Raw genomic sequence first — 25,972 nt, forward strand, 5'->3', positions numbered from 1 at the left:
CTCTTTTAGCCCCCAATATTTTTTAGCAGCGAAATATTAATTTTTTGACTACCAATTTAGCTACCATTTTTCTTCTCTGGTAGAAAAATGTTGTGCACAATCACAATACAAAATCAGAAATGAGAATCCAAGATACAACCAATATAGTAAAAGACCAATCAGTTATACAGTAGTAGGAATAACAAATGTAGCAATTAAAACTGTTAGAAATAATATAGTGGCGAAGAACGAAATATATATTAATATATTTAATTGAAGAAGAGAAATGCAAAAATGCAATAAGAAGAATAAACCAAAGTCGAGGCACGCTAAACACGTTTTCCTTAAAGCAGATTTGCCCCCTCTACTTGAACGGTGCTAGAGGATTCGTGAGCAATTACTTCCCAGGATACAACAGCTATCAAGCAGGACGAAAGCATCACTGCGTTTGCTTAGGCGAACTCGAAACAAACATTTCATCTATCACCAGAAAATACTATAAAGACAGAAGGGAGAAAGAAACTGTGTGTGATACTTTATATCTGTGTGCCCTATAATGAGAGGAGAAACTTCCTTTTATAAACTTTATGGAGAGTTGAAAATATGTGTGAATCAAGTGCATTAATGCCCAAATATCCAACAAATCTAGAATCTTAATTTCAGAAAATCAATAAGAATTAATCATACTTATCTAGTAATATCAACAGTTACCCAAAGTAATTTTCTAAAAATCAATCAGAATTAATCACACTTATTCTGGTAATATTAGTTGTTACCCAAAGTGATTTTCTCACAATCAATCATAATTAATCATACAATATTCTAATATCTCAACTTTGACCAAAGTGATTTGCCAAAATCAATCAGAATATATCAAACAATATTCATATAATCTCATCTTTAATCAACGTGATTTGCTAAATCTCATTCACTCAATTTTTTCTAACAATCCCCCACATGAATGAAATTGATCAACATTAAGAAACAATAACTCGACACGACTCGATGCAACAATGTGATAGAGTTATATGATTAATACCTACGTAGGATGAGTGAGTGTTAGCCTTTGAACCTTCCCTTGTGAGAATATATTTACTTTACTAACTGATCAAGAGACGCGATGTCTTTGAACTGTTCTATCATTTGTGTAAACAATGATATATCTCACACAAATATCTTTCCAGCATACTTTCGATTCTCATGGTTATGTTCATTTTTGTCGTGAACATCTGCCTGGTTCTGTGAGAGGTTTTAGAGATTTGAGCCCCCACAATTCTCCTTCTAAGTGGCCTCACTTCTCTCTCACATATGTGACCTCTTATCTAAGAACAATCCCACATTACTCTGCTCAGACTTCCGATGCGTAAGGGTCATTAAAAGCATGAGCTTAACCTCTTTTAAAACGGGCATCACTATTTCACCATTGGAACGGGTAGGAGTAATGTAATGCCCTGGGTAACCAAGACCGTTACACTGTGTGTTTAAAATAGTGCAAGACTTGCTAATCAAGTCATTTAAACAAACTGTGAATCTATAGTCATCAACTGGTCAGGAATAAAAGATTTTGGTCATAAATAAGTTATTTTCGTTAAAAATGAAAGTTTAATACATAGACTCTCAAAACAGGGTTTGGATGACATATTTACAAAATTCTAGAAGTTCTAAACAACCCAGGCCACTCTAATGGCAAAATACGCATTTTAGGTTTCCGTCCCTGTACAATCCCTCGACTGTGGTGGTCGAGCAGCTGACAATGTACACCTCGCCCCCAGAGCTCTCCAACTCATGGTTGAATCTACATGCCCTTGCCTTTACGTGCACCACGTAGCACCCGTGAGCCGAGGCCCAGCAAGAAAACGTAATAACATAGCATGACCAATATCAATAACCAGATATTCTGCAACACATAATCAAGAATTCAGCAATTCATAACATTCACCATTCAGTGATAACAATCGACAAACTAACAATTTGTCATCCAAATAATCAACATATCATATCTATCAGATTGCAAATCATATGCATAATCAACAGTTTATCTCAATCATTACACAATATTTAGGGTCAGCACCCTTAGGCCGCTCCCTCTGTTTAACCCACTGTCTTCGGTTCACTTAGGCCGCCCCCAGTGTAATACCCACTGACTCCGGCCAGCTTAATCGAGCTCAGTGATTAATAAGCTGTCCTCGGCTACCAGTGTCCGAGCCGCGCCATGTGCGCAAATATTATTTACGGCACCCTTAGGCCGTTTATCTTATGTCCCATGGCATAATACCATCTATGACATCATACAGATATAGGGAGCTCTTAGTCCCTTCACAATTACATAATAATGCATACAAATATATGGAACACTTAGTCCCAACCTAACCACATAATCGGGTGCAGTTTTCTTACCTCTTGTTCGAGCGAGAAACACTTTACGAATGACCCTCGAGAACGATCGATCTTTTAATCCCTTAACGGTCACCTAGTCATAACCAAATATGGAATCCAATTAATGAAAATACCAATAAATGAGTCTTAACCTAAACCCCACTCTCGGGATCCCGAATAGTACCCAAACGGTGAGTAGATTCGATCCCGAGCCTTAAGAATTGAAACCCCAAGCCAAAATCCCTTAAAAACACCCAAAACATGCATCTGAGAAAACAGGGTAGCACTACAGTGCTACCCCCCTAGCGCCCCAGCGCTACAACCAGAGCCATTTTGCCCTGGCTAGCGCTACCCTCTGGGCGCTATAGCGCTAGGACCAGGCAGACATGGCCCTGGTTCTTCTTCCTTCGAGTTTTCCATTTTCAACTTGTTTCAAAAGCTTCCAAACACCATTTAAACTCCCAAATGAACCCAAATACCATATATACTAGTCCTAGGCATCATAACCTACCCAAACTTTGCCAAAAACCCCATTGAATTCTCTACTTTCAAACCCAAAATCTCAACTAAACTCAGTAGAAAAACAGAGCTGAAAACCAGAGTTCTAGTGGTTGAAATCTTACCTCAAGCTCGGTATGAACTCCTCTTCAATGATGGAACAATACCCTAGATCCTCAACACTTGATTCCCCAGCTTAATTCCTCAAAAGAAGCTTCAAAATTGAAGAAGAAAAATGAAGAAAATGGCAGTCGGTTGATGAAGCAAGAGGTGCTCTATTTTCTCCTACAGCCTTCTACTATTTTCCAGCCTAAGTATCAATATATATCCTTAAAGGTAAAATGACCTAAATGCCCTCAAGCTTAATTAAAGTCCTTAACAGCCACCAAGGGCAACATCGTCCTTTCGCACCTATCTCATTAATCATAATTAACACCCTCCAATTCCTGTTATTCTCAATATTCTTGAATATCATTAATTCATGTCCCGTTACCCCTTAACTCCCGGCGACATTCTAATCACCAAATTACCCCGAGACTCACCCCGAGCCCCGAACTTAACCCTGTTATGACCAAACCGCTAACTAATACTCAACGATCGTCTCATGTCCAAAAGCTCGAACAAATCCACATTATAATGTGGCCTCAACAATAACTACCAATATACAGACAATAATACAATTACGCCCTCAACGAGCCAAATTACCAAAATGCCCCCCATAGCAAAATATATACCCATATGCATGCATTCATCATCCACATAAACATGCATATAATCATATAATAGCACAGATAATCAATTATGGCCCTCCCGGCCTCCTAATCTCTCCTAATCAATGTCATAAACCTTATTAGGAAATTTGAGTCGTTACAGGTAATCTCCCACAGTGATCCTACTCGGTCTCAATAACTAGGTTGTCCCATTGAACCTAGATCTTGGGATCTCCAGTCATTAGGTTGAGTTTCCTTTATATCGACCTTAATTTACTTTGGGCTTAAGTCTCATTCCTTCTGATGTCTTTTCAACTTGATCTCTGTTTAACCCTTTGGTTAGCGGATCCGCAATATTATCTTTTGACTTCACATAATCAATCGAGATAACTCCAGTTGAGATCAGTTGTCTAACACCATCAAACTTCTCAATTTCCTGTTTAGATGTTGTAGATGAAGATGAATCCATTTAGACCTTTACTCTTACACCTTCTAAACCACTCCAACAACCCACGATAACACGAATAATGAGCACCAAGAACCTGGCTCTAATACCAGTTTGTTGTGCACAATCACAATACAAAATCAGATATGAGAAACCAAGATACAACCTGTAACGCCCCACGTCACTGTGACTACTTCCTGGAATGACGACTGACCTTGCAAACCAACAAGAGTCTTTCCAACGTGCTTTGTCCTCACTTGTACGCTTCCTGGGAAAACTTCCCAGGAGGTCACCCATCATGAGACTACTTCAGGTCAAGCACGCTTAACTTTGGAGTTCTCAAGTGATGGGCTACCGAAAACAAGATTCTTACAAATCACCATAATCCTCACAAAAAATAAAAATTTTATTAATCAATTTTTATCTACCATTTTTCTTGTTGCAAATTTTATTTTGCTACCATATTTCTTTAGTAGCAATTTTTTTAACTACCAATTTAGCTACCATTTGTCTTTAATACCATATTGTATTTATGATTTTCTCCCTTACAAATCTTTTTTTTAAGGACACTAACAAATCTTTTAAATCCTAACTTAGAGTTTTTATCTTCATTCACAAAAAGTATCACTTAAACAAAATTATAATTGTACTATTCATCTTTACAGACCGTGAGTTATAAATTAAAAATCAAATCAAACTAGAAATTAATATTTCAGAGACTAAATAACATAAATGATCAAATTAGGACTTTAAATTAGGGGTGCACACGGGACCCGCAAAACCCGAACCCCGAGAACCCATTTTTTCGAAAAACCCATCAATTTCGGGTTTAACCCGACCCGAACCCGAAACATATCGGGTCAGGTTTGGGTTTAAAAATTATACACCTTCGGGTTCGGGTGTAACCAGAAACCCGACCGAAAATTAAAAAAAATAATAATACTGAAATGAAATGAATAACATAAGTTAAACTTTAAAGTCTCACAGTGAACAGATAACCCTAAAGCACGACCAACCTTTTTTCTTCTTCTCTTTCATTCAGGCTTCAGCAGACTCAAGCACGACCGCCGACCGACCGAGAGCCTCCCTCAGCACTCACGCGACGGCACCACCAGATCGCACGCCACTAGATCGCCTCCCTCCCTCTCCCTCACTCACGCGGCATGCCTCGCCTCGCCACCAGCCAGCTCGCCTCCTGTCCAGTAAGTTATTTTCTTTCTGTTAGTTAATTGTTAAGCTTAAGTTTAATATTATATAATATATATATATATTCAGAAACATTAATATATATATTGAGAAAATTAATCTTAAACATATATATATATATATTCAGAAACTTTAATCTTAAACATTAATCTTAATATATATATATATATATATAATATATGTTCATAATAAAACGTTTAAGAGGATTTCAATTATTATTTGAAAACAGCAAACAAAGTATTATTATTGTTATGAACTTTTATGAATACATCATAATTAGTGTATATATATATATCTAATTACCTATATAATTAATCATATATAATAAACAAGTTAATAATGGGTGGTTGTGTATTGTGTTTGTTGCAGACAAGCTTGTCCAATTTAAATTCCCTGTGATTGTAAAATCAGAGCCTTCTCTGTATTTTGTTGCACAGTCACGGTGAGTTCTTTATTTTTAACTTTCTTATTGTTCTTCTTTATATTAAGTTTATTAATTATATGGTGTTTGTAATAGGCATAGAGAATTTGATTTTGGATTTACTTTGTTTGTTTTCTTTGTCTGACCGTTGCTTTCTCTGTTTTTCTTTTGTTAAGTTTTCTCTTGTTTTTGGCTGCCTATGTTTTTGTTTTATATGTTTAAGTGAGACTCATATTATATTATAACTAATTGAAATGTCTTCCCATCATTCATTTGTACCATATTGGTTCAATTTTGTTTAATGAATATTTGTGGAGAGCACATTGGCCAAATACAAGTTGTTTGTTATTTGGATCACTGTGACTTTATTATTATAACTATTGTTTGATGATGAGTAAGTGGTTTGGGGCACGAAAATGGCTTGATTGATATTATTAAAAGAAAGAAAAAGTTGGGGGTAAGTAGTGAGAAGAAGAAAAGAAAAGAAAAAAGTCTTGATGTAAGTTGTGGTGGGTCTTGAATTGATCATAGAGAGACAATTGCATGTTTGTTTGACTAGGAAATGAGTTACTACATATGTATACAACATGTGTAACTAAGTCTAATGAGGCTGCCCCTGCTCCCCTCAATGAATATTCTTTCTTTTGGGATAGTTTTCATTATAATTTTAACATGTGTTGAAACAAGATATTATACGATTATAACTATATGTAGCCTTTCGGTTAAAAGGGATGCCTATTTGCCTTTCTTTAATTACTTTTTTATCTACATGATCTTTCTATGGTATGAAGTTAGATTTTTAGTCGTGCATGCATTTACTTAGTGGATTATAGGCTTGTGTGCTGTTCTGTTGATTAGTTTTTTCTTAAATATGTCGTATTAGGTAATGGATATTGATGAGGTAGATGAAACTCTTCCCCTGATAGATGATCAAGATCAACCACCTCTCACTCAAACTAAAAACCCTACTCTTCCTACTGAAAAGGGTAGAAAAACTAGGGCTAGAAAGAGGGTTAGACCTCCCATCCCTAGTGCTAGTAGTACTGGGAAAACAAAGGGAAAAAGGTCATTTGTTTGGGATCATTTTACTAAGGAAGATCCTCCTCCACCCTCGACAGATCTTAACGAATAGTCACCTCCCCCCAAGTGTATATGTAATTATTGTGGGTCTGACTTCTTGTGTGACAGTAGAAAACATGGGGCTAGTAATTTGTGGAACCATTTTAAGAAAGTATGCGAGCTAAGTCCGTATAAGATTGATGAGCAGAGACAAAAGACTTTAAGCTTTCAGCATGTAAAGGGAGGGAAAGAGGGGGAGGTAAGCTTAGTAGCGGTAGTTTATAAAAAAGAAGCTTGTAGGGTAGCCCTCACACAATATATTGTGTTGGAAGTTGCCATTTAGACATGTCGAGGGTGAAGGGTTCAAAAGATTTGTCAAAACACTCCAACCTAGGTTTGAGATCCCTTCTCGAATGAATGTTGCTATAGATGTATTGAAGTTATATAAGGAGGAGAAGGCGACATTGAAAAATATTTTGAGCCGTGAGAGGATATCGATTACTACCAATACTTGGACTTCCATTCAAAATTTGAATTACATGGTCATCACTGCTCATTGGATTGATAATTCTTGGGAGTATCAGAAAAGAATTATCAATTTTTGTCAAGTGGTAGATCATAAAGGGGAAACCATTGGCCATGAGATCGACTTATGTCTTTTAGATTGGGGCATCTCTAAGTTGTTTACCATTACGGTAGACAATGCTTCATCTAATGATGTTGCCATTAGATACTTGAGGCAACAATTCAAGGAGAAAGAGAGGGGCCTAATTTTGGATGGAAAGTTTTTACATATGAGGTGTTGTGCTCATATAGTGAACCTAATTGTCATTGAAGGGTTGAAGGAAAAACATGGGTCAATTGCAGCAATTAGAAATGTTGTGAGGTTCGTTAGGTCTTCTCCTGCTAGGCTAAAATTTTTTAAGGTGCGTGTCATGCAGGAAATGATTGAATGTAAAGAGCTTTTGTGTTTAGATGTCCCAACAAGATGGAACTCCACATATCTAATGCTCAATTATGCAATAAAATTTCGGAAGGCATTTGACAGGATGAAAAGAGATGCTAATTATATGAAATATTTTGATGAGGTTGACAAAGATGGAAAACCAAAGGAGGGGCCCCCCACTGTTGATGATTGGGAAAATGCTTTAGTGTTTTTGAGGTTTTTGGAGACTTTTTACGAAGTAACATTAAATTTTAGTGGGTTTACTTATGTTACTGCTAATAAGTATTTCATTGAGATCCCCAATATGCAACAGGAGCTGTATGACTTAGTAGCTGACGATGATGAGAATAAGTTATTGAGGACAATGGCAATTAGCATGAAACTAAAGTATGACAAGTATTGCGGAAAACTTGATAATTGCAATGAGACACTTCTAATTGCCTTGTTCCTTGACCCAAGATACAAGCTTGACTATCTCAGTCATTGCTTTAGTGCTACTTATGATGAGATGACGTGCAAAGAGATGGTGAAAAGGGTAGAGAAGACAATGCGGGCAATGTTTGATCAATATAATGAGACAACATCAAGTCTTCATCCATCGACATCTATGACTCAGCTACAATCAACCTCTATTGTTAGTGCTTCATCCACATTCCCCATGCCTGTTAGTGGTCGACCTAGTGCCAACAAGAAGTCACAAAATTTGCATGATGAGTTTGTGGCACGGAGATTGGAGAAGGATGATGGAATGACAAAAAATGAGGTCGATAAACACTTGGAAGAGGAACCTGAGCGACCAACTGAGAATTTTAATGTTTTGGGATGGTGGGCTAGTAGAGGGTGCAAGTACAAGATCTTATCACTCATGGCTTGTGATGTGTTAGCTATACCGGTGACCACTGTTGCTTCTGAGGCGACATTTTCTATAGGAGGTCGAATTTTAGATCCTTTTAGAAGCTCACTAAGCCCAAGGATGGTCGAAGCATTAATTTGTCTCAATAACTGGTGGAGCGAATCACATCAACCCATCATTGTTCGAGACTATATGGATGAAGAAGAAACGCTTCAAACATCAGAGTATCTTGAGTCAGATAGTTTATTACATTTTATTTGGATTTTCATGGTCTAACTTGCAACTAAACTAATAACTTATAAATATTTATTTTAAGTGTGTGAATGTTTTTTATAATCTAATATTTATCTTTTATATTAATAATATTTGTAGAGATGACCAATGATCCTACAAGTGCTGGGCCTGAGCCTGTGCCAGCTTCATCATCTGTCAATTTTCAGTCTTCAGCCTCATCTGCTGCACAACAATCTACAAATTAAAAGAATTGCTTGTAAGAATTTATTCGTGCCTACCTGCCTTTACTTAGTATGTTGTTATTTATTATCCTTGATTTCTTTTCTTTAATAATTTTTTTTTATTTGAATTTTGAAAGGAATGAAGGAAAGGAAGAAAGGAAAGGGCATGGACTTTTTATGTATTTTGAATTTTTATGGACTTAATTTAATGTTTATGGTTGTAGACTTATGGACTTTATTATGGTTTTGTAGTTAACTAGTTATGTACTTAAGTTTATGGACTTTATCTTTGTTTATGGTTGTATTTTGGGACTTTGACATTTTTAATGTTTGTAATTGGTAATTTGAACTTTGTTTGTATTTTAAGTGTTTGATTGACATTATATTTTAACTTATTTTTTCTTTTCTTATTTAAAAAAAAATGAAAGGATGTATAATAACATAGTTTAAATGACAAAACATTTGGAAAAGAAAAATTACATTATATAGGTATTATTCATTTTTAAAGAAAATTTGATATGTTAGTGAATTTAGATTTTTGAGTTACTTTTTCAATTAATTTTTGGGTTTATACCTTTTTTGACCTTGTGTTTTATCCCATTACCTGTGTTGGATCCTGTGTTTTGATAAATTACTTTTTGGACCCTATATTTTGTAAAATGGTTAAAATAGAACCCTAAACCCGATTTTGGTCAATGTTTTCTCAACTAAAATCACAAATAATTTACCAAACTAACAATTCAGAACAAAAATAAAATCATTCTGCTTAAAAACTGTGTTGTTATATTCAATTTTTTCTTCATCAAAATTGAGTTTATGGTTTTATTTTAACCATTTTACAAAACATAGGGTCCAAAAAGTAATTTGTCAAAACACAGAGTCCAAACAGGTAATGGGACAAAACACATGGTCCAAAAATGTATAAACCCTTAATTTTTTTGTAGTTATAATTGTATAAATGAAAGTTTACATAAAATAGTATATTTAGTGAAAAAAAAAACCTTTATATGATCACACATAATTTTTTTTCATTTTTATTTAAAAATGGTATTTTTGAAAAAAAATGACATTTTTGCAAATTTGGGCTTTTCGGCCCAAAACACAAATGGCCTAGCCAACCCGAATGAAACCCCAAAATACCTGAAAATTTCGGATCGATTTCGGTACCATTTTTCTCAACCCGAAACCCGTAAAACTCGAACTCGAAACCCAAAAATCCGACCCGTGTGCACTCCTACTTTAAATCTAATAAAATAAGGATTTTACACAAATACAATTTCCTAACATGGATTGACATAATGAAAATTAAAAGTTGGGAAAATTACATTTTATACGGTAATTTTAAAAAAAAAAATTGTTTTATGCGGAAAATTATATAAATTACAAAATTACGGCCCTTTTCCATGTACGAAATATTTTGTTCTCCTTAGTTGATATTCTTCTGTGTACTATATCTGTAACTTTGAGTCAAAACATTTTGCTTTAGTCAAATTAACATTTTATACATATATATAAATAAATATATTTATTGTCAAATTATGTGGTATTCTACATTTATTTATTTAATAATTTTTGTCAAATCATTCTTTTTATTGAGAAAAGTGAAATCAATATAAAAGTTTCAAAATTATTTCATGCTTTATTTAATTTATATATTTTCGTTATACATTTACAACATTAATGTGACACATCATCTTATATTAATAAAGACAAAATTTTAAGATATGCCTTCAATTGTAAAAAATGAAATGGTTTTGTGCTTATTTGATGATGCCATGAACTTTTGTAACATATATTAATAGTAGCAAAAGAAATAGTAATAAAAAATATTATATATTTATTAAAATCATAGCTAGTCGAATCTCAATACACAATGTTAAACAAAAATCATAATCTAGTCCAAGTTTTAAGCTTTGTTAGAAAAATATATTTTAAAGTTAAGAAATTAGTTTTGTAAATTTTTGTAACAATCATGTTAAATAAATTTATATATTTTTTTGTAAATGTTAGTTACAAAAATAAATTTTTTGGTTGTGAAATTAATTTTGTAAACTGTTGTTACAAAAATGTAAAAATTATTTTAAAAAATATTGTATTTCACCACTCTGTAACCGCATTTTTCATATAAATATATATTTAATAAAGTGTTTTATAAATAATGAATATCTTAAATTTGTATTTTTAAGTTGTATAACATAAATATGATGGTTCATGTAATTTTTTGATACAATATTGTAACAATATGGAAAAATATAATATTTTTATGTATATTTTGTTTATGATTTCTTAACTATAAAATATTTTCGTAAATGTTAGTTACAAAAATATATTTCTTAGTTGTAAAACTAGATTTGTAAACTATTGTTACAAAAAAAAAAAAAATTTAGTTACGTATTTGTTTGTAAGTTTTATCTACAAAAAAATAAAAAAAAAATCTATAATTCTATAACTGATTTTGTAAATATTATTTACAAATACGTAACATATATTTATAAATTTGTAACAGATATTTACTAGTTTGTAAACGTTGATCACAAAAAATTGTATTTTACAGCTTTTATTTATGATTTTGCCACTCCATATTTACAATTTTGCCATTCCGTATTTTTATCTAAAAATTCTATATTTTTGTAATGCACCATATTTTTCAGATTTTTTTTAAACTTTTAGTGCATTTCTGTAGATTTCCCTTAGCCGATTTATTTACTGTAAGTTGTGCTTTTAACTCTCTCTATATCTACTATATATATATATGCGGTGATGTTCAATATAGCATAGAATATTCCTTAATGAAAGAATATTTCATGTATTTATTTAAATAAAAAAATATAATAATTATATATGGTTTATTGTTATATTGTTTTAAAATAATTACAATATGGTTTGTTGCTTTATTGTTTTTTTTTAAAATATAACTATTATATATAGTTTGTTGCTTTATTGTTTTAAATTAATTACAATATGGTTTATTGCTTTATTATTTTAAAATAATTATAAAATAATACGAATGTCAATTATATGTTTCAAAATAATTTAATTAGTTGCTTTAATAATAATTATATACTTTATTTTTATTTATTTAATATATTTATTTATATTATTTAAACTTCTACGAAACTGAACATATAAACATATATTTTTCCTATTTTATAATATGTATGTATATAGTTATATATTTGTTATAATAAATTATTAAGATATTCGTTTTTTAAAATATTAAAGTAAATGAAAATGTGTCAAGCATGCACACTTACACTTTACTTATTAATATTTTGACTACAACAAATTTTTTACAAAGAGAAATGAAAAGATGTCTCTAATATATAGAAGCGGTGATAATTAAATAAGTTAGGAATATTTCTTAATAGTAGAAAGATTCCTTATAATTTTTTGTTATTTTGCATATCTTATTATAACTTTATTATTTAACGTTTGCTTGTTTATTTGGCTGAATCTAATCAATGTAATGTTTTTATAGATTTAAGTATTTATATCTTTTTTTTAAATACAAATTTATGTGTCTATTTTTTTTAAATTCTAATATTCTACTTATTATATATGTGTCACGTATTTCTCTTTTTCTTTTATCCATTCAGTCTTTCCATTATATAAAAAAATAACTTTTATATAAATATTATTATATGATTTTTTTTAAATATTATTATATGAAAAATGTGCACAATTCATTATACTTCTTAAGACTTTGTAGGCAATTAAACACATAGTTTTCTAAAAAAATATTTAATTTTGTTTCATCATTTTAGTTCTAACAATTTTTTTTCTTATGATGATATATCTCACTGACCTGTGATGTATTTTGTTTTCTAATTGAATGTACTTTTTTTTTTTAAATATGCTCTTTTTATTTTATGTTTCTCCTTTTTTTCTTTTTCATTTGTTTTTATCTGTTAATTTACTATGTTTATAATTTACTATATATAAATGTACGTGTTGACTGTCTTTTTAGCCAACGACGTGAGAACGTCAATAACGACAAGCCTTCAATAGAATGTAAACGACACAGACAGTATAATAAAGAAAATAAAGAACACACAAGATTTTATAGTGGTTCAGCCCCGATTGTCGGTAATAGCCTAATCCACTTAGAGTTATGATTTATAGATCTGTACTCAAGATCAGATGGACTGTGCCAACTGAGTTTCTTCAGTACAGATGGCAAAAATACAAGAATTCTCTCTTATTTCAGCGCTTTCTCTCTCTAGAATAGACAGTCCCAATTTTCTCTCTCTAGAAAGAAGCAGCACAAGGACCTCTCTCTCATCCCATAAGCTCTCTATTTATAGGCCTGGGATCCTCAACTGATATCCCCTTATGATAGGGATATTTTATTATATTTATTACATTTAAACATTCAAAATTCGAAATGTAACAAACCCCCCATTTGTGGGAAGAATGAGAGATTCCCGCGTATGTTGTTGAAGCTGTCTCTGGGAATCTTGACTTAGTCTACTCTAGCTAGTTGATCCACCTCCTACTGACCACTCATGCAAGTGTTGGTCGGACGTGCATGGTGGTAGGACATGTTTTCGTGGGCTGAACGTGCATGGTGGTAGGACATGCACTTGTCTCCTCTAACATGGCACTCTCCTCTAGCATGCCATGTTCCTCCTTGAACCAATCTCCTTGGCTTCTCCTCGGACCAAGGTGGTCCGAGGCAACCTCCTTGGCACCTCACCTTGGACAACATTGAGGCAACCTCCTTGGCACCTCACCTTGGACAACATTGAGGCAACCTCCTCCATAACATCTCACCTTGGACAAGATCAAGGCATTCTCCTTTAGCATCTCTCAAACATGTCCGATCGAACATTGTATAGGCTCTCCTTATCAAAATCTAAGTCTCCTTCCTCTTGCATGAGACTCCTCCTCCTTAGCTACTTACCTTGGACACGTTCGAGCCAACACTTAAGAAACCTTGGGAGACTTACCTCAACCACACCCTTGGGGTTTCCTAGGACCACATCCTCCTTGGGGTCTCCTAGGACCATTTTCTCCTTGGGGTCTCCTAAGACCACTTTCTTGAGTTCTCCTCGGACCTCATCCTTGGGTTCTCCTAGGATCACTCTCTTGGGGTCTCCTAGGACCACTCCCCTTAGCTCTCCTAGAATGCATTCTCCTTGCCTCCTAGGATGCATTCTCCAATTTTTGGGTATAACAGTACGGTTGTTATTTTCTTAATAAATTAGAAGGAAATCATAATTTGGGATTAGATATTACTTCATGTTTCCTTCTCAAATTTTTAATCTACAATCTCAGTGGTTAATAATATATATTATTAAACAAATTTTACATTTATTATCCAGTATTTTTTAGGTTTGACTTTGTTTATTATAATTTTTTATATAATATGAATATTAAATTACAAATAACCTAATAAAATAAATTATTATAAAGTGATTACATTTTTAATTCTTTACACCCGATGTATATACATTTTGAATAATATATTTCATAATTAGTATAAGTAATACACTAATAATAAGAGATGGATAAATAAATAATATCAATAATAACATGAAAAAATTGTAATAATTGAATTGGTAATTATTTATTTAGATAATTACTTATTTTATTTGTTATAACTTTTCAATTTCAAAATTTTAATTAAAATTAAATTAATATAATCTAAACAAATAAAAATAACAAATATTTTTACAAAAATGTTAAAAAATAATAATTAACAAAAATATTATTTTAAAATTACCGGGTACGTGCCTTAGGCACGTACCTATTAACTAGTATATATATATTATGATATTATATGAGTTGATGAGGCACACGCGCCATGTGCAGGAAAAAGAAATAATTAACTGCTGACAAAAGGAATAAGAAAAGTTTATTTAAGAAAATAAAACGATGAAAACTCGTACGAGTTAAGGGAGGCCGGGATTTATTATCATCTTTCATATCAATACAGATGCAAAGTTTGCAGACCAATAAATGTAATAGACAAGTAAGGACACAAAAATTTTAATATAACTTTTTTTAGCTTGGAAGACAAAAAGGTGTTTATGTAGAAGCCAGTGACGCTCTGGCTCTGAGATTTGGCTTTGCCCTTTCCTTGGGAACTGACAGATATTGCCTTGTCTTGTGCTTAGTAGGGCAGTGCTTGAGAGGGTGGTAACTAAAGTTCTTCGTTTCAGATAAAAATAGTTGTTCAACCATGTCTTGCGCTGGCCACAGAGCCGAGGTTCAGACAAAGTTTTCTCCTACTGCTCCACATTTTTTTAAGATTATTCTTGATCAAACTCTCGGGAAGAAGTTAGTAAGTATACCCTCTCTGCTCCAGTACATTTTCTTCTGTGATTTGCGTATGTTCACCAAATATGAGGGGCTGACTTGACACACACACACATACACATATATATGTATATAGTTGTGATTTGTGGTAGCTTTGTTCTTTTTCTTTACATGAGTTCTTAAGATAGTTTCTGTATTACATATTCATGTTTTTTCTTTTCCCAACTCTTTTCTGTTTTCACCATGGTTTTCTAAGATGTCTACGTTCGAGAAATCTAGCTTGAAATCATAGTCAGTGTACCCAGTATAAGAGGATGATATTGAAAGTGATTGAACCCTTTAATAAACTGCCAAGAACACCAACAAAACGAACCAGAAAAAAGAACAAACACAAACAAGAAATAATGCCAGAAACAGAAACAAATCACAAACTTTAATGAATGATAGAAACATTAGTCAAAAGAACACCACAATATACATGGTTCAGTGGAATTGGCCTACGTGAGTTTCCACTAAGAAGAATTACAGGGCTTCAGTAGAAAGAGAAAAGTTCTCAGTTTTAGCTTTCTTTGAACAAGCTTCTCACAAGAACTCCAACCTCTATAACTCACTGAACTCTCTCTTTCTCTCTTCTTTTTCTCTTAGTGCTCTCTAAATCTGTGTACGTAAATAATGATACGAGGTTCACTTATATACGTGCACCAAAATACAAAAGAACCAACAAGAAAACAAAACTAAAAAATCAACTTAACTAACTCTGCAGCTGAACCAAAGTAAGTGAACTTGAGGAATCTTGTTAAAACAGTTATGGTCACTAGCTGTTTTAACCAGTTAAGATAATTGACAGAATGAAAAAGGATAAGCTCAGCTCAAATTGATGCTGAGATTGTGCATTTATATATATACCCAGAGTACAAAATCATTAGCCATTGTTATAGTGACAAGTGGCTGTGTAAGACAAAATAACATAACAGAAAAATATTCCTCACATGATCTGATACAAAAATCACTCATACAGGCCCAGAAATACTAATGCCAATTAATTAAATGTAATCTAGACTAAGACCAACACTAATCATGTATTTTAACCACACCCCTCAAACAAAGGGGTGATGGCATCACACCAAGTTTGGATTTCAGGAACATGTATCGTGTTGGAGTTAGTCCTTTAGTGAGGCAATCTGCTATCTGATCTGATGAGGGTATATAACGAATTTCCATTCCTTTTTGAGGACCTTATCACGCACAAAATGTATGTCAAGCTCAATGTGTTTAGTACGAGCATGGTAGACAAGATTAGAAGCCAAAGCACTAGCACTTATGTTGTCACACCAGGTGACAGGAGTGGATAACAGTGGAAACTTCAGTTCTTTTAGCAACGATTCAATCCACGTAATTTCAGCTGCAACTTGTGCCAATGCTCTATACTTTGATTCAGTGCTAGATCGGGAGACTACATTTTGATTTTTAGAAGACCATGAAATCAATGTTTCACCTAAATAGACACAATAGCCTCCAATTGACCGCCTATCATCAGGACAACATGCCCAGTTAGCATCGGAAAAACCAGTAATGGTTCGCTGATTGCTATAACTAATGTGTATACCATGAGTTGGAGTGCCTTTGAGATACCGTAGCACTCGTTTTGCTGCACTCCAATGAACTGTCGTTGGTGCCTTTAAAAACTGGCTTAGCTTATTTACAACAAAACATATGTCAGGTCTGGTGTTGCACAAATACTGAAGACCACCAATTAAGCTTCTGTATGTTGTAGCATCCTTGAGTTCTTCCCCCATTTGTATTGATAATGGTTTGCCTGCTACAATAGGAGTTGGACAAGACTTCAGATTTTGCATGTTGTATTTTTTCAATAGTTCCTCTATGTATTTACTCTGTGTAAGATACATACAGATCAGTGTCATCTCTCTAGGCTTCAATACCGAGAAAAAAATGTAGTGCTCCCAAGTCCTTTAGTGTGAAATGTTTATTCAGTTGCTGAATAAATTCTGCTAGTTTTTCTTTCCAATTTCCTGTGTCAATAATGTCATCCACGTAGATCAATACTAGGATAATCACTTTGTCTGTTTTGCAGAAGAAAAGAGATGCGTCTGCCGATCATTTGGTCTCTTGGAACGAGGTTTGTAAGTCTCGTAATCACGGGGGCTTGGGGATTGGAAATTTGGTTTTGAGAAATAAGGCTTTCCTTATGAAGTGGTTGTGGCGATTCCCCTTGGAAAAATTGTCTCTATGGCATAGGGTGGTCAAAAGTAGGTATGGTGAAGATGGAGGCTTCTGGGATACAAATAGTGGGGGTAGATTTTTAGTTCGTGGTCCGTGGAAAGACATATCTTCGTTGTATGAGGAGTACAGGCGTTGGGTTTTCTTCAAAGTGGGGAGGGGTGACAGGCTTCGATTCTGGGAGGATACGTGGATTGGTGACTGTTCCTTGAGGTCGCGCTTCACTGATTTATTCAGAGTGTCCAAGGCATTGAATGCTTCGATCAGAGACATGAGAGTGGTAGAAGATGGTAGTAGTTTAGGAGGAGGAGGTTGGGACTTCAAATTTAGAAGAAATTTATTCCTGAGGGAGGTCCCTGACTTGATTGAATTGTTAGATTTGATTAAAGATGTGCAATTGCCGGATATTTTGGAAGATAAAAGGATCTGGAAACCAGATAGCAGCGGGGTTTTTAGTTGCCAGTCGGCTTTTCATAGTTTGGCTTATGATCAGTTGGGTCCAGAGTGGCCGTTGGCAAAGAGGTTATGGAAATGTGGTGTTCCTCCCAAAATTAAAGTGTTCGGTTGGTTATTATTCTTGGACAAGTTAAGTGTCCATGTTAATTTGCAGAGGAGAAGACCCTTCCATTACTTATCGCCTAATTGGTGTGTTAACTGTAAAAAGAATAGCGAGTCAGTGGGTCATTTGTTTCTTCGATGCTCGTTTGCCAGTGCTCTTTGGAGTAAAGTTCTACATGAGTTCGGAATCTCTTGGTGTATGCCCACATCTTGCGCCCACTTATTCCTCTCTCATATGGAGGGCGGTAAGAGGCAGTTGCGCTTGTGGCAGTGTACCGTTCTAGCTGCATTTTGGGCTATCTGGTTGGAGAGGAATAGTAGGATCTTTGACGCGTCCTCTTCTTAAGTGGATACTCTTTGGGATAAGATAAGATTTTGGGTAGCCACGTGGGTGTATAGAACGAAAGATTTTGAGGATGTTTTCTTTTTGGACCTTCGTAGGGAATGGGTGTATTTATGGTTGTAATCTTTGTTTTCTTTTTTCCCTTGTTACCAAGGTTTTCCTCCGCCATAAGTGAGGGTTTATATTGTTATTGAGAGGAGGTTTCTTCGACCTCTTTCTCGTTTTTTTCAAAAAAAAGAAGTTCCACTTGATTAAGGTGCATTTTAATCTGTCAAACTTGGCTCTTGGAGCTTGCTTTAGCCCATAAAGCGATTTGTGCAATTTACAAACAAAGTTAGGCTTGGTTACATCTTCAAATCCTTCTGGCTACCGCATATAGACATCTTCTTCCAATAATCCATTGAGAAATGTATTGTTTATGTCCAATTGCCTAATATCCCAATTTCTAGATATGGCAATTGTTAAAACAATTTGAACTGTGGATGACTTTTTCACTGGACTGAAGGTTTCTCCATAATCAAAACCGGGTCTTTGGTGAAACCCCTTAGCAACTAACCGAGCTTTGTAACGTTGAAAGGATCCATCGGCATTCCTTTTAATTCTGAACACCCATTTGCAGCCAACTAGATTATACTCGCTTGAATTTGGCACCAAGGACCAAGTTTTGTTCATTTTAAGAGCCTTTATTTCATCCATCATTGCTTGTTTCCATCCTGTATGTTGGAGAGCATCAGTAACACATTCTGGTTCTTCAAGATTGGATTTCCAAGCAACTTGACTGACATAAGTCTTTGGTTTAAAAATTCCAGCCTTGCTTCTGGTGATCATAGGATGAGTAGACTGAGTTTTCATTTCTGGTTCTTCTGGTACAGCAGCTTCTGAAATTTCTGGATCATTTTCAGTGGATAAAGTGTCCATTTCTTGCACCATAGCATCAAGACTCACTGTACAATTTTTATCAAGGTTTGAAGACTCATGATTAGAACCAGGAGAGTGCTGATTTCTAACCTAAGTTTCATTTTGTGGTTGCGTTGTTTCTTGGGCATGTACTGCTTCTTGGGATGCTGCAGCTTGGCTGGTGGTTTTAGCTGTTTGTTCAGACCATTTGTTTTCATGCATGGTTGGAAGTTGAGACCAACTAGAGTTTGACACAAGGACAGAGTTTTCTGGTGCAAGAGTATTCAGAAACCCAAGAGCAAAAGGAAATTTTGCTTCATTAAAAACAACACTTCTAGAGATGTATACTCTGCCAGTAGAACTCAATCACTTGTATCCCTTGAATTGCTCATTATAACCAAGATTGACACATTTCAAGTGAGTGAAATTGGAACTTGTTTGATTGATAAGGTCTTATACAAGGAAAGCATGAGGCACCAAATGTTTTCAGTAAGTTGTAGTCTGGTTTTCTATGAAAAAGAATTTCAAAAGGTGACTTTGCTTTTAGGATTGGAGTTGGAAGACGATTTATGAGAAAAACTGCTGTTTGGAAGGCATCAACCCAATACTTGTGTGGCATATGAGCCTGAGCTAATAAGGTCAGCCCCATTTCGACTATATGTCGATGTTTACGCTCGACTCGTCCATTTTGAGCTGAGGTATGTGGGCAAGAGTATTGATGATGAATGCCATTTTCTTGAACAATTTGTGTGAAGGCTTGAAACTCTCCTCCCCAATCAGCTCTCAATGTTTTGATTTTGGTTTCAAACTGATTTTCTACAAACATTTTGAATTGTATGAAAACATTAAGAGCATCAGACTTGTGCTTGAGTGGATACAACCAAGTATAGCGGCTGTAATCATCAATGAAATGTATATAAAATCTGTAGTTTGTGTTAGACATAATGGGTGCCGGTCCCCATATGTCTGTGTGAATTAGTTCCAGCGCCTTGGTGGCTCTACTTGTGGATGTTTTAAATGGCAGAGAATGAGATTTGCCAATTTGGCATGCATCACAAAACTGTTCTTTTTCATTGACTAAAATTTTTACAAAACCACGATTTGATAATAAGTCAAGGACTAGACTAGCTGGTTGTCCTAACCTTCTATGCCATAAATCCCTATGGGTAATGACAGGTTGACTAGACTTACATACATTGTTTTGACAAATAGAAAAATTGGAGAAGACTTTTGGATGAGTGTGAGGACTTGATTTGGTCGTATTTGTTGAATGAAGCTGGTATAGTCCATCCTTAAGCATCCCTTGAAGCAGCACCTTCGTTGTTTCCTTGTCCTTCACAAAGCAACATTTAGAGTGAAGTTCAAGAAACACATTGTTATCTGAAGTAAGCTTGGAAATACTGATTAAATTCTTTGAAATTTCAGGCACCAACAAAACATCAGTAAGCAATAATGGTTGTTTTCCATGAGTAGTGCTTAGATTACCAGAACCAGTATGAGATATTTGTAATTGATTTCCATTACCTACTACCAATTTATCCTTACCCCCATATTCCACTTTCTGAGTCAGATTGGTTGCATCGGAAGTGACATGATGACAGGCTCCACTATTGGCGAACCAGGATTCACTAACAATAACATCAGGTGCAGCTACATAATTGGATGGTGTTGGTTTGGACTGAGTTTGGTTGTGTGCAGGATCTGACCCCATGTATGCTTCATCATATCGATTATAGCACACTGCTACTGAGTGACCATACTTGCCGCAGACCTGGCAAGTTGGTTTTGAACCGCCAGATCCAAATCTGCCTCTTCCTCGAGATCTATTGGAGCCACCACGATTTGAGCTTGGATAAGTCAAACGGCCACTAGAGAAACCAGATTGTCCTCGTCCTTGACCTGGATTGGGAGATCGGGTAGAGAGATTTGCAGTACGGGCTGGAGCAATGGATTTGGGCTGGTTAACCAAGCTCAGTGCGTGTAGGCGATCCAATTTGCTCTCAAAACTGAGTAGCATATCCTGCAATTCTTGCCAAGTAGTGCTGGTTCTTGTTTCTACAAGAAGAATAAGAGGCAGATACTCACCATCAAGTCCTGAAAGAACATTTGCCACTAGCTGTGACTTCTGGATATGGGTCCCCTGCAAGAGCTAGCACATCTGACCAGGTCTTCTGTTTGAGATAATCAATCATGGGGGTAGAGCCTTTTCGAGTAGTTTGAATAAGAGTACGGGTCTCATCCATTTTGGACTTCGAATGAGCACCGTAGAGATTTTCCAACGCTCGCCAGAGTGCTGAAGCAGAAACGCAACCCATCACCTCTGTAGCTATAGTTTCAGTCATCGAACTTTACAACCAGCCCATTAAAAGCTGATCATTCACAATCCAGTGCTCATACTCAGGATTCACTCTCAGACCAAACCCAAGCTGGCCATCACTAGTGGTAGTACCGGCAGGAATAAATTCAGGTGGACATACCTGAGAGCCATTGATGAAAACATCCAAACGATGGCCTCTAATAATGGTGGAAACCATAGTTTTCCAGAGTGTGTAGTTGTTTCGGTCTAGTTTGAGAGGGAAAGGTTGGTTTAGAGTATTGAAGGGCTAGGTAAAAGAAGGTGAGGAAGAATGTGTGCCAGGGAAGTTGGTTCCTGTAATGGCGAAATTTCTGACACCTGCAGATGGTGGGGTAGCTGCTGTAGAGACTGGGACAGCTCCAGTGGTGGTCCCCTGTGGTAGTGGAGTCTGAGAATTGTTGGTCGACATGGCTCTGATACCAAGTTAAGATAATTGACAGAATGAAAAAGGATAAGCTCAGCTCAAATTGATGCTGAGACTGTGCATTCATATATATACCCAAAGTACAAAACCACAAGCCATTGATATAGTGACAAGTGACTGTGTAAGACAAAATAACATAACAGAAAAATATTCTTCACATGATCTGATACAAAAATCACTCATACAGGCCTGGTAATACTAATGCCAATTAACTAAATGTAATCTAGACTAAGACCAACACTAATCATGTGTTTTAACATAACCACCTTTTGATAGCTCAGATAACGACATTGCGAGACATACACAACATATATGTTATAGTGATTCTTCTTATTACATTTTTACATAATTCTTTAGTACTCGTAGTTTCTGCAACATGAAGTTTCTCAAATTTTCAAAAGCAAAGGTGCCATCATCAGATCAAGTGCCTATGATTTTTATGGCATGGTCACTGTCATCCTTCTACAGCATGTCTTGATTATATGATGAGGAGCATATATATATATATATATATATATTTAAAAGTGGCCTAAGGCTGCAGTCATGTAATTATATTTTCTGGTAACTCTCTTAATTTTAAGTGGTACCTTATCTTCCATTTGACATTTTATTTTGTTCTTCCCTGGTGCAGCAAATTCCCAAGGCATTTTGGATGAAATATTGTGGTTCCTTATCGAGTCAAGTAATTCTTAAGCTTCCATGTGGATCAAGATGGGAGGTAGGGTTGACTAAAAGTGATGGGAAGGTATGGATAGAAAAGGGTTGGAATAAATTTGCAGAATATTATTCTTTAAGCCGTGGAGACCTCTTAGTTTTTCGATATGAGAACTCTCAGTTCAATGTTACTATATTCGAGAAAACTACTGTGGAGATAGAATATCCTTCTAATCCTAAGCATTTTGAGAAGCATGTTGATACTGATGAAGATGATGTTTCTATTGAAGTTTTGGATAGCTTTTCATTGTATCCTAAAACCAGGGTAAAATCTCGGCCCCACAAGAAAATGAGACCAAGTGAAGTACAAAGCAACCTATCTCATCTTAGATCTAAAGGTACTTAATCTAAACCAAAATAAATTATACTCCAGAATCCATTTATTAGGACTAGAGATAAATTCATGAAACTTTTAATTATTTGTTCAGAAAGAAATGGTTTTAGTAATATTTCTGCATTGTCTTTTAATACATGATCACCCCTATGAAGTTATGCAAAAAGGAAGCTTATCAAGTAGAGTGGAATCTGGTAACATAACTGGCTTGTCTACCCCAAGAAGATACCAGAAACCCTCTTATGTCTACAGAAACACCTCATCTCTTGGAAGAGGCAACTACTTTCAGTCTGAATATCCTTCCTTTACTGTCATCATGAAATCATCATATACAAGTGGTCAGAGAACTTTCGTAAGTAGCTCTTATAGATTGTCATTAGCATATATTTTCCATGACATAAAATTCAGGGTCCCATGATGTAATTCACTTCAACTAATTAATTGTTTTTTTGAAAAATAAAAAATCTGGTAGCATATACCATGCAGGTTTGCAGAAACATACATTAATAAGAAAGAGTGTGAAGCTAGCCTTTGGGTTTCAAATGGTAAATCTTGGTCCGTCTATTACAAAGTTAAATCCATAGGTGGATATACAGCAGCCCAACTCAGTCATGGATGGAAAGCATTCGCACTGGAAAATAGTTTGGAAGTGGGTGATATTTGCACCTTTGAACTGATGAATAATTGTGGCAATGAAATTTCATTTAGAGTTTCCATTGTTAAGGGTGATGATGCTGATGATGATGCACATAATTACTTAGGTGAGAAGTCTTCATAATGACCAATATAATTCCATGTATATATGGTTATATATTAACTTACACGTGCTGTTTTCAGCTGCAATGATAGCAACTACATTGTCCAAGCGAAATTTGAACCAAGATGATTTCACCCAACATAATTTCTAAAGAACAAGAGAAAACTGTTGTTGAACTTTAAAATCAGCTTACTTGTTGTTTATAAATTTATTGCAGATAAGTCCACGAAGATGACATCTGAAGCAAATACTGGAAACCAAGGCACTAATAAGAGGCCTTTATCTTCAGTAGTTTTGACAGCTTCTGAAGCAGCCAGCCATTTCTTTTCAAAAAATCCTAGCTTCCAAGTGGCTTTGCTATCAGATCACGTGCAGGGATATAAACTAGTATGTAGAAACGGTTTCTCTTATAAATTTGTGGTTTAATGATTTCATACTTCTTTCTAATGTCCTATTATGCATACACATATCATTTTGAATAAAGATATATATACAATTATTATCATGACATTGCATCTATGTATCAAGAGAGTACTGGTAATGAAAGTCTTGAGTTCTTCTTTATGCAGTACATTCCATTGACATTTGCAAGCCTTTATTTAGAGGAAAAGGCACAAACTATGACTCTTTGGGTTGGTGAGGAATATTGGCATGTGAAGTTAATTGTTAATGGATCAGAATATAAATTTTCTCCTGCTGGATGGGGTGCATTTGCAATAGAGAACACTCTTCAGCCAAGTGATGTCTGCATCTTTGAACTGATTAAGAGGAATCAACCTGAGATGAAAGTTACAATAATTAGAGAGAACTTTTTATACTTTTGAGCTAAACTAATGAAATTCAAGAAAACTTTATTCAAAGTATTGTTAAGAATGTTATTATGCAACAATGCATATAATCACCTCCTGGTGAGAAGTACTTAATTATACTGATGTCACGGTTAAACTTCTGAACTATATATCTATTTTGTATCACAGTCGAGGGGATGACTTAAAAGTAGTTAATTATCATTGTTTTGTTGTGAATCTTTATATTTTATTCATGCTTGTTTGTAAGAATTGATGTTAATCTTAAATCTTTATGACTTTAGGTCGTTTGTTTGGAAGTTTCGTTTATCATTTAGGTTCTATGTCATTGTAAGCTAAGTTGTTGTTGCTTGCAAGTCTGTCTATTGTAAAGTAATTGTCGTTTGAAGTGTTTTTAATAACATTGTCGTCTGCCACAATTATTCTTTATGGTGCGTTTAGAAAACTACTCTATAATTAGAATTAAGTGTAAATCGGAGTAATTACTCAATTTAGCGTTTTTGTCTAACCATATAATTACAATATATTTTGTTGAACACCACAACACGTGAAAAACGTAATTACTTTATTAGAACAAAAGTAATTACACAAGACCTGAACACTCGAATTGACCACAATGCATACCAAGTACTCACACTCTTTATTTTATTAACACTCACTCTTACAACTCTTAACTCTTCACACACTTATATATCACTTACCTAGCCTCGTGCTCTTTAGAACACTTTGTGTACTCACTTTGGACACAACTTTACACACTCACCACAAAGGACCCTAGGTCCTATATATACATGATGAAAGTCGGTTCATCAACTGACTTTAATATGCTAGAAAATTATAGCTACAACATTATAATGGGCTTGGCCACCCAAAAAGCTAGAAAACTAAAGTTGATTCTACAAGTTTCTAACTAATTGCCTTCATAAAAATCTCTTGAAGCTTTACCATATTTCTAGATAAATACAGAGTATTCATTATCTATAATTTTATAGGAATGGAAGAGGTAGTAGTGTTGAGCCTTTTAGTGAACAAGTCTTCTATCTGGTCTTCGCTCTTTACTTGGTGCATCTCTAGCTCTTATTGTAGTACTATTTCTCTCAGAAAATGATAATCATGAAAAAACTAGATTTTCTGCTAGGTGAATAGCAGAATGATTATCACAATAAAACAACACTACATTGTCAGTAAATTGGTGTAGATCTTTCATTAGTTGCATTAACCATGTACTTTCTTGAGCTGTCATTGTTGTTGCTTTACATTCTGCTTTAGTGGTTGACAAGGGCACCGTTGGTTGCCTTTTGCTACAACAAGATACAACTCCATAACTGTAATGCCC

The 25,972-nt window shown here is 34.8% G+C and overlaps 1 protein-coding gene across 1 annotated transcript; it reads left to right on the plus strand.

Annotated features, from left to right (window-relative positions):
• The first annotated feature begins 14,989 nt into the window (after positions 1–14,989).
• On the plus strand, positions 14,990–24,924 carry LOC133779941 (B3 domain-containing transcription factor VRN1-like). The gene is made up of 6 exons (XM_062219838.1): positions 14,990–15,234; positions 22,657–23,077; positions 23,229–23,425; positions 23,546–23,834; positions 24,048–24,217; positions 24,400–24,924. Exons 1-6 carry the CDS (start codon positions 15,133–15,135, stop codon positions 24,652–24,654), a joined length of 1,434 nt encoding a protein of 477 aa, XP_062075822.1. The 5' UTR covers positions 14,990–15,132; the 3' UTR covers positions 24,655–24,924.
• The last annotated feature ends 1,048 nt before the right edge of the window (positions 24,925–25,972 follow it).

The sequence above is a fragment of the Humulus lupulus genome, chromosome 1, assembly GCF_963169125.1.
Source record: "Humulus lupulus chromosome 1, drHumLupu1.1, whole genome shotgun sequence".
Lineage (NCBI taxonomy): Eukaryota > Viridiplantae > Streptophyta > Magnoliopsida > Rosales > Cannabaceae > Humulus > Humulus lupulus.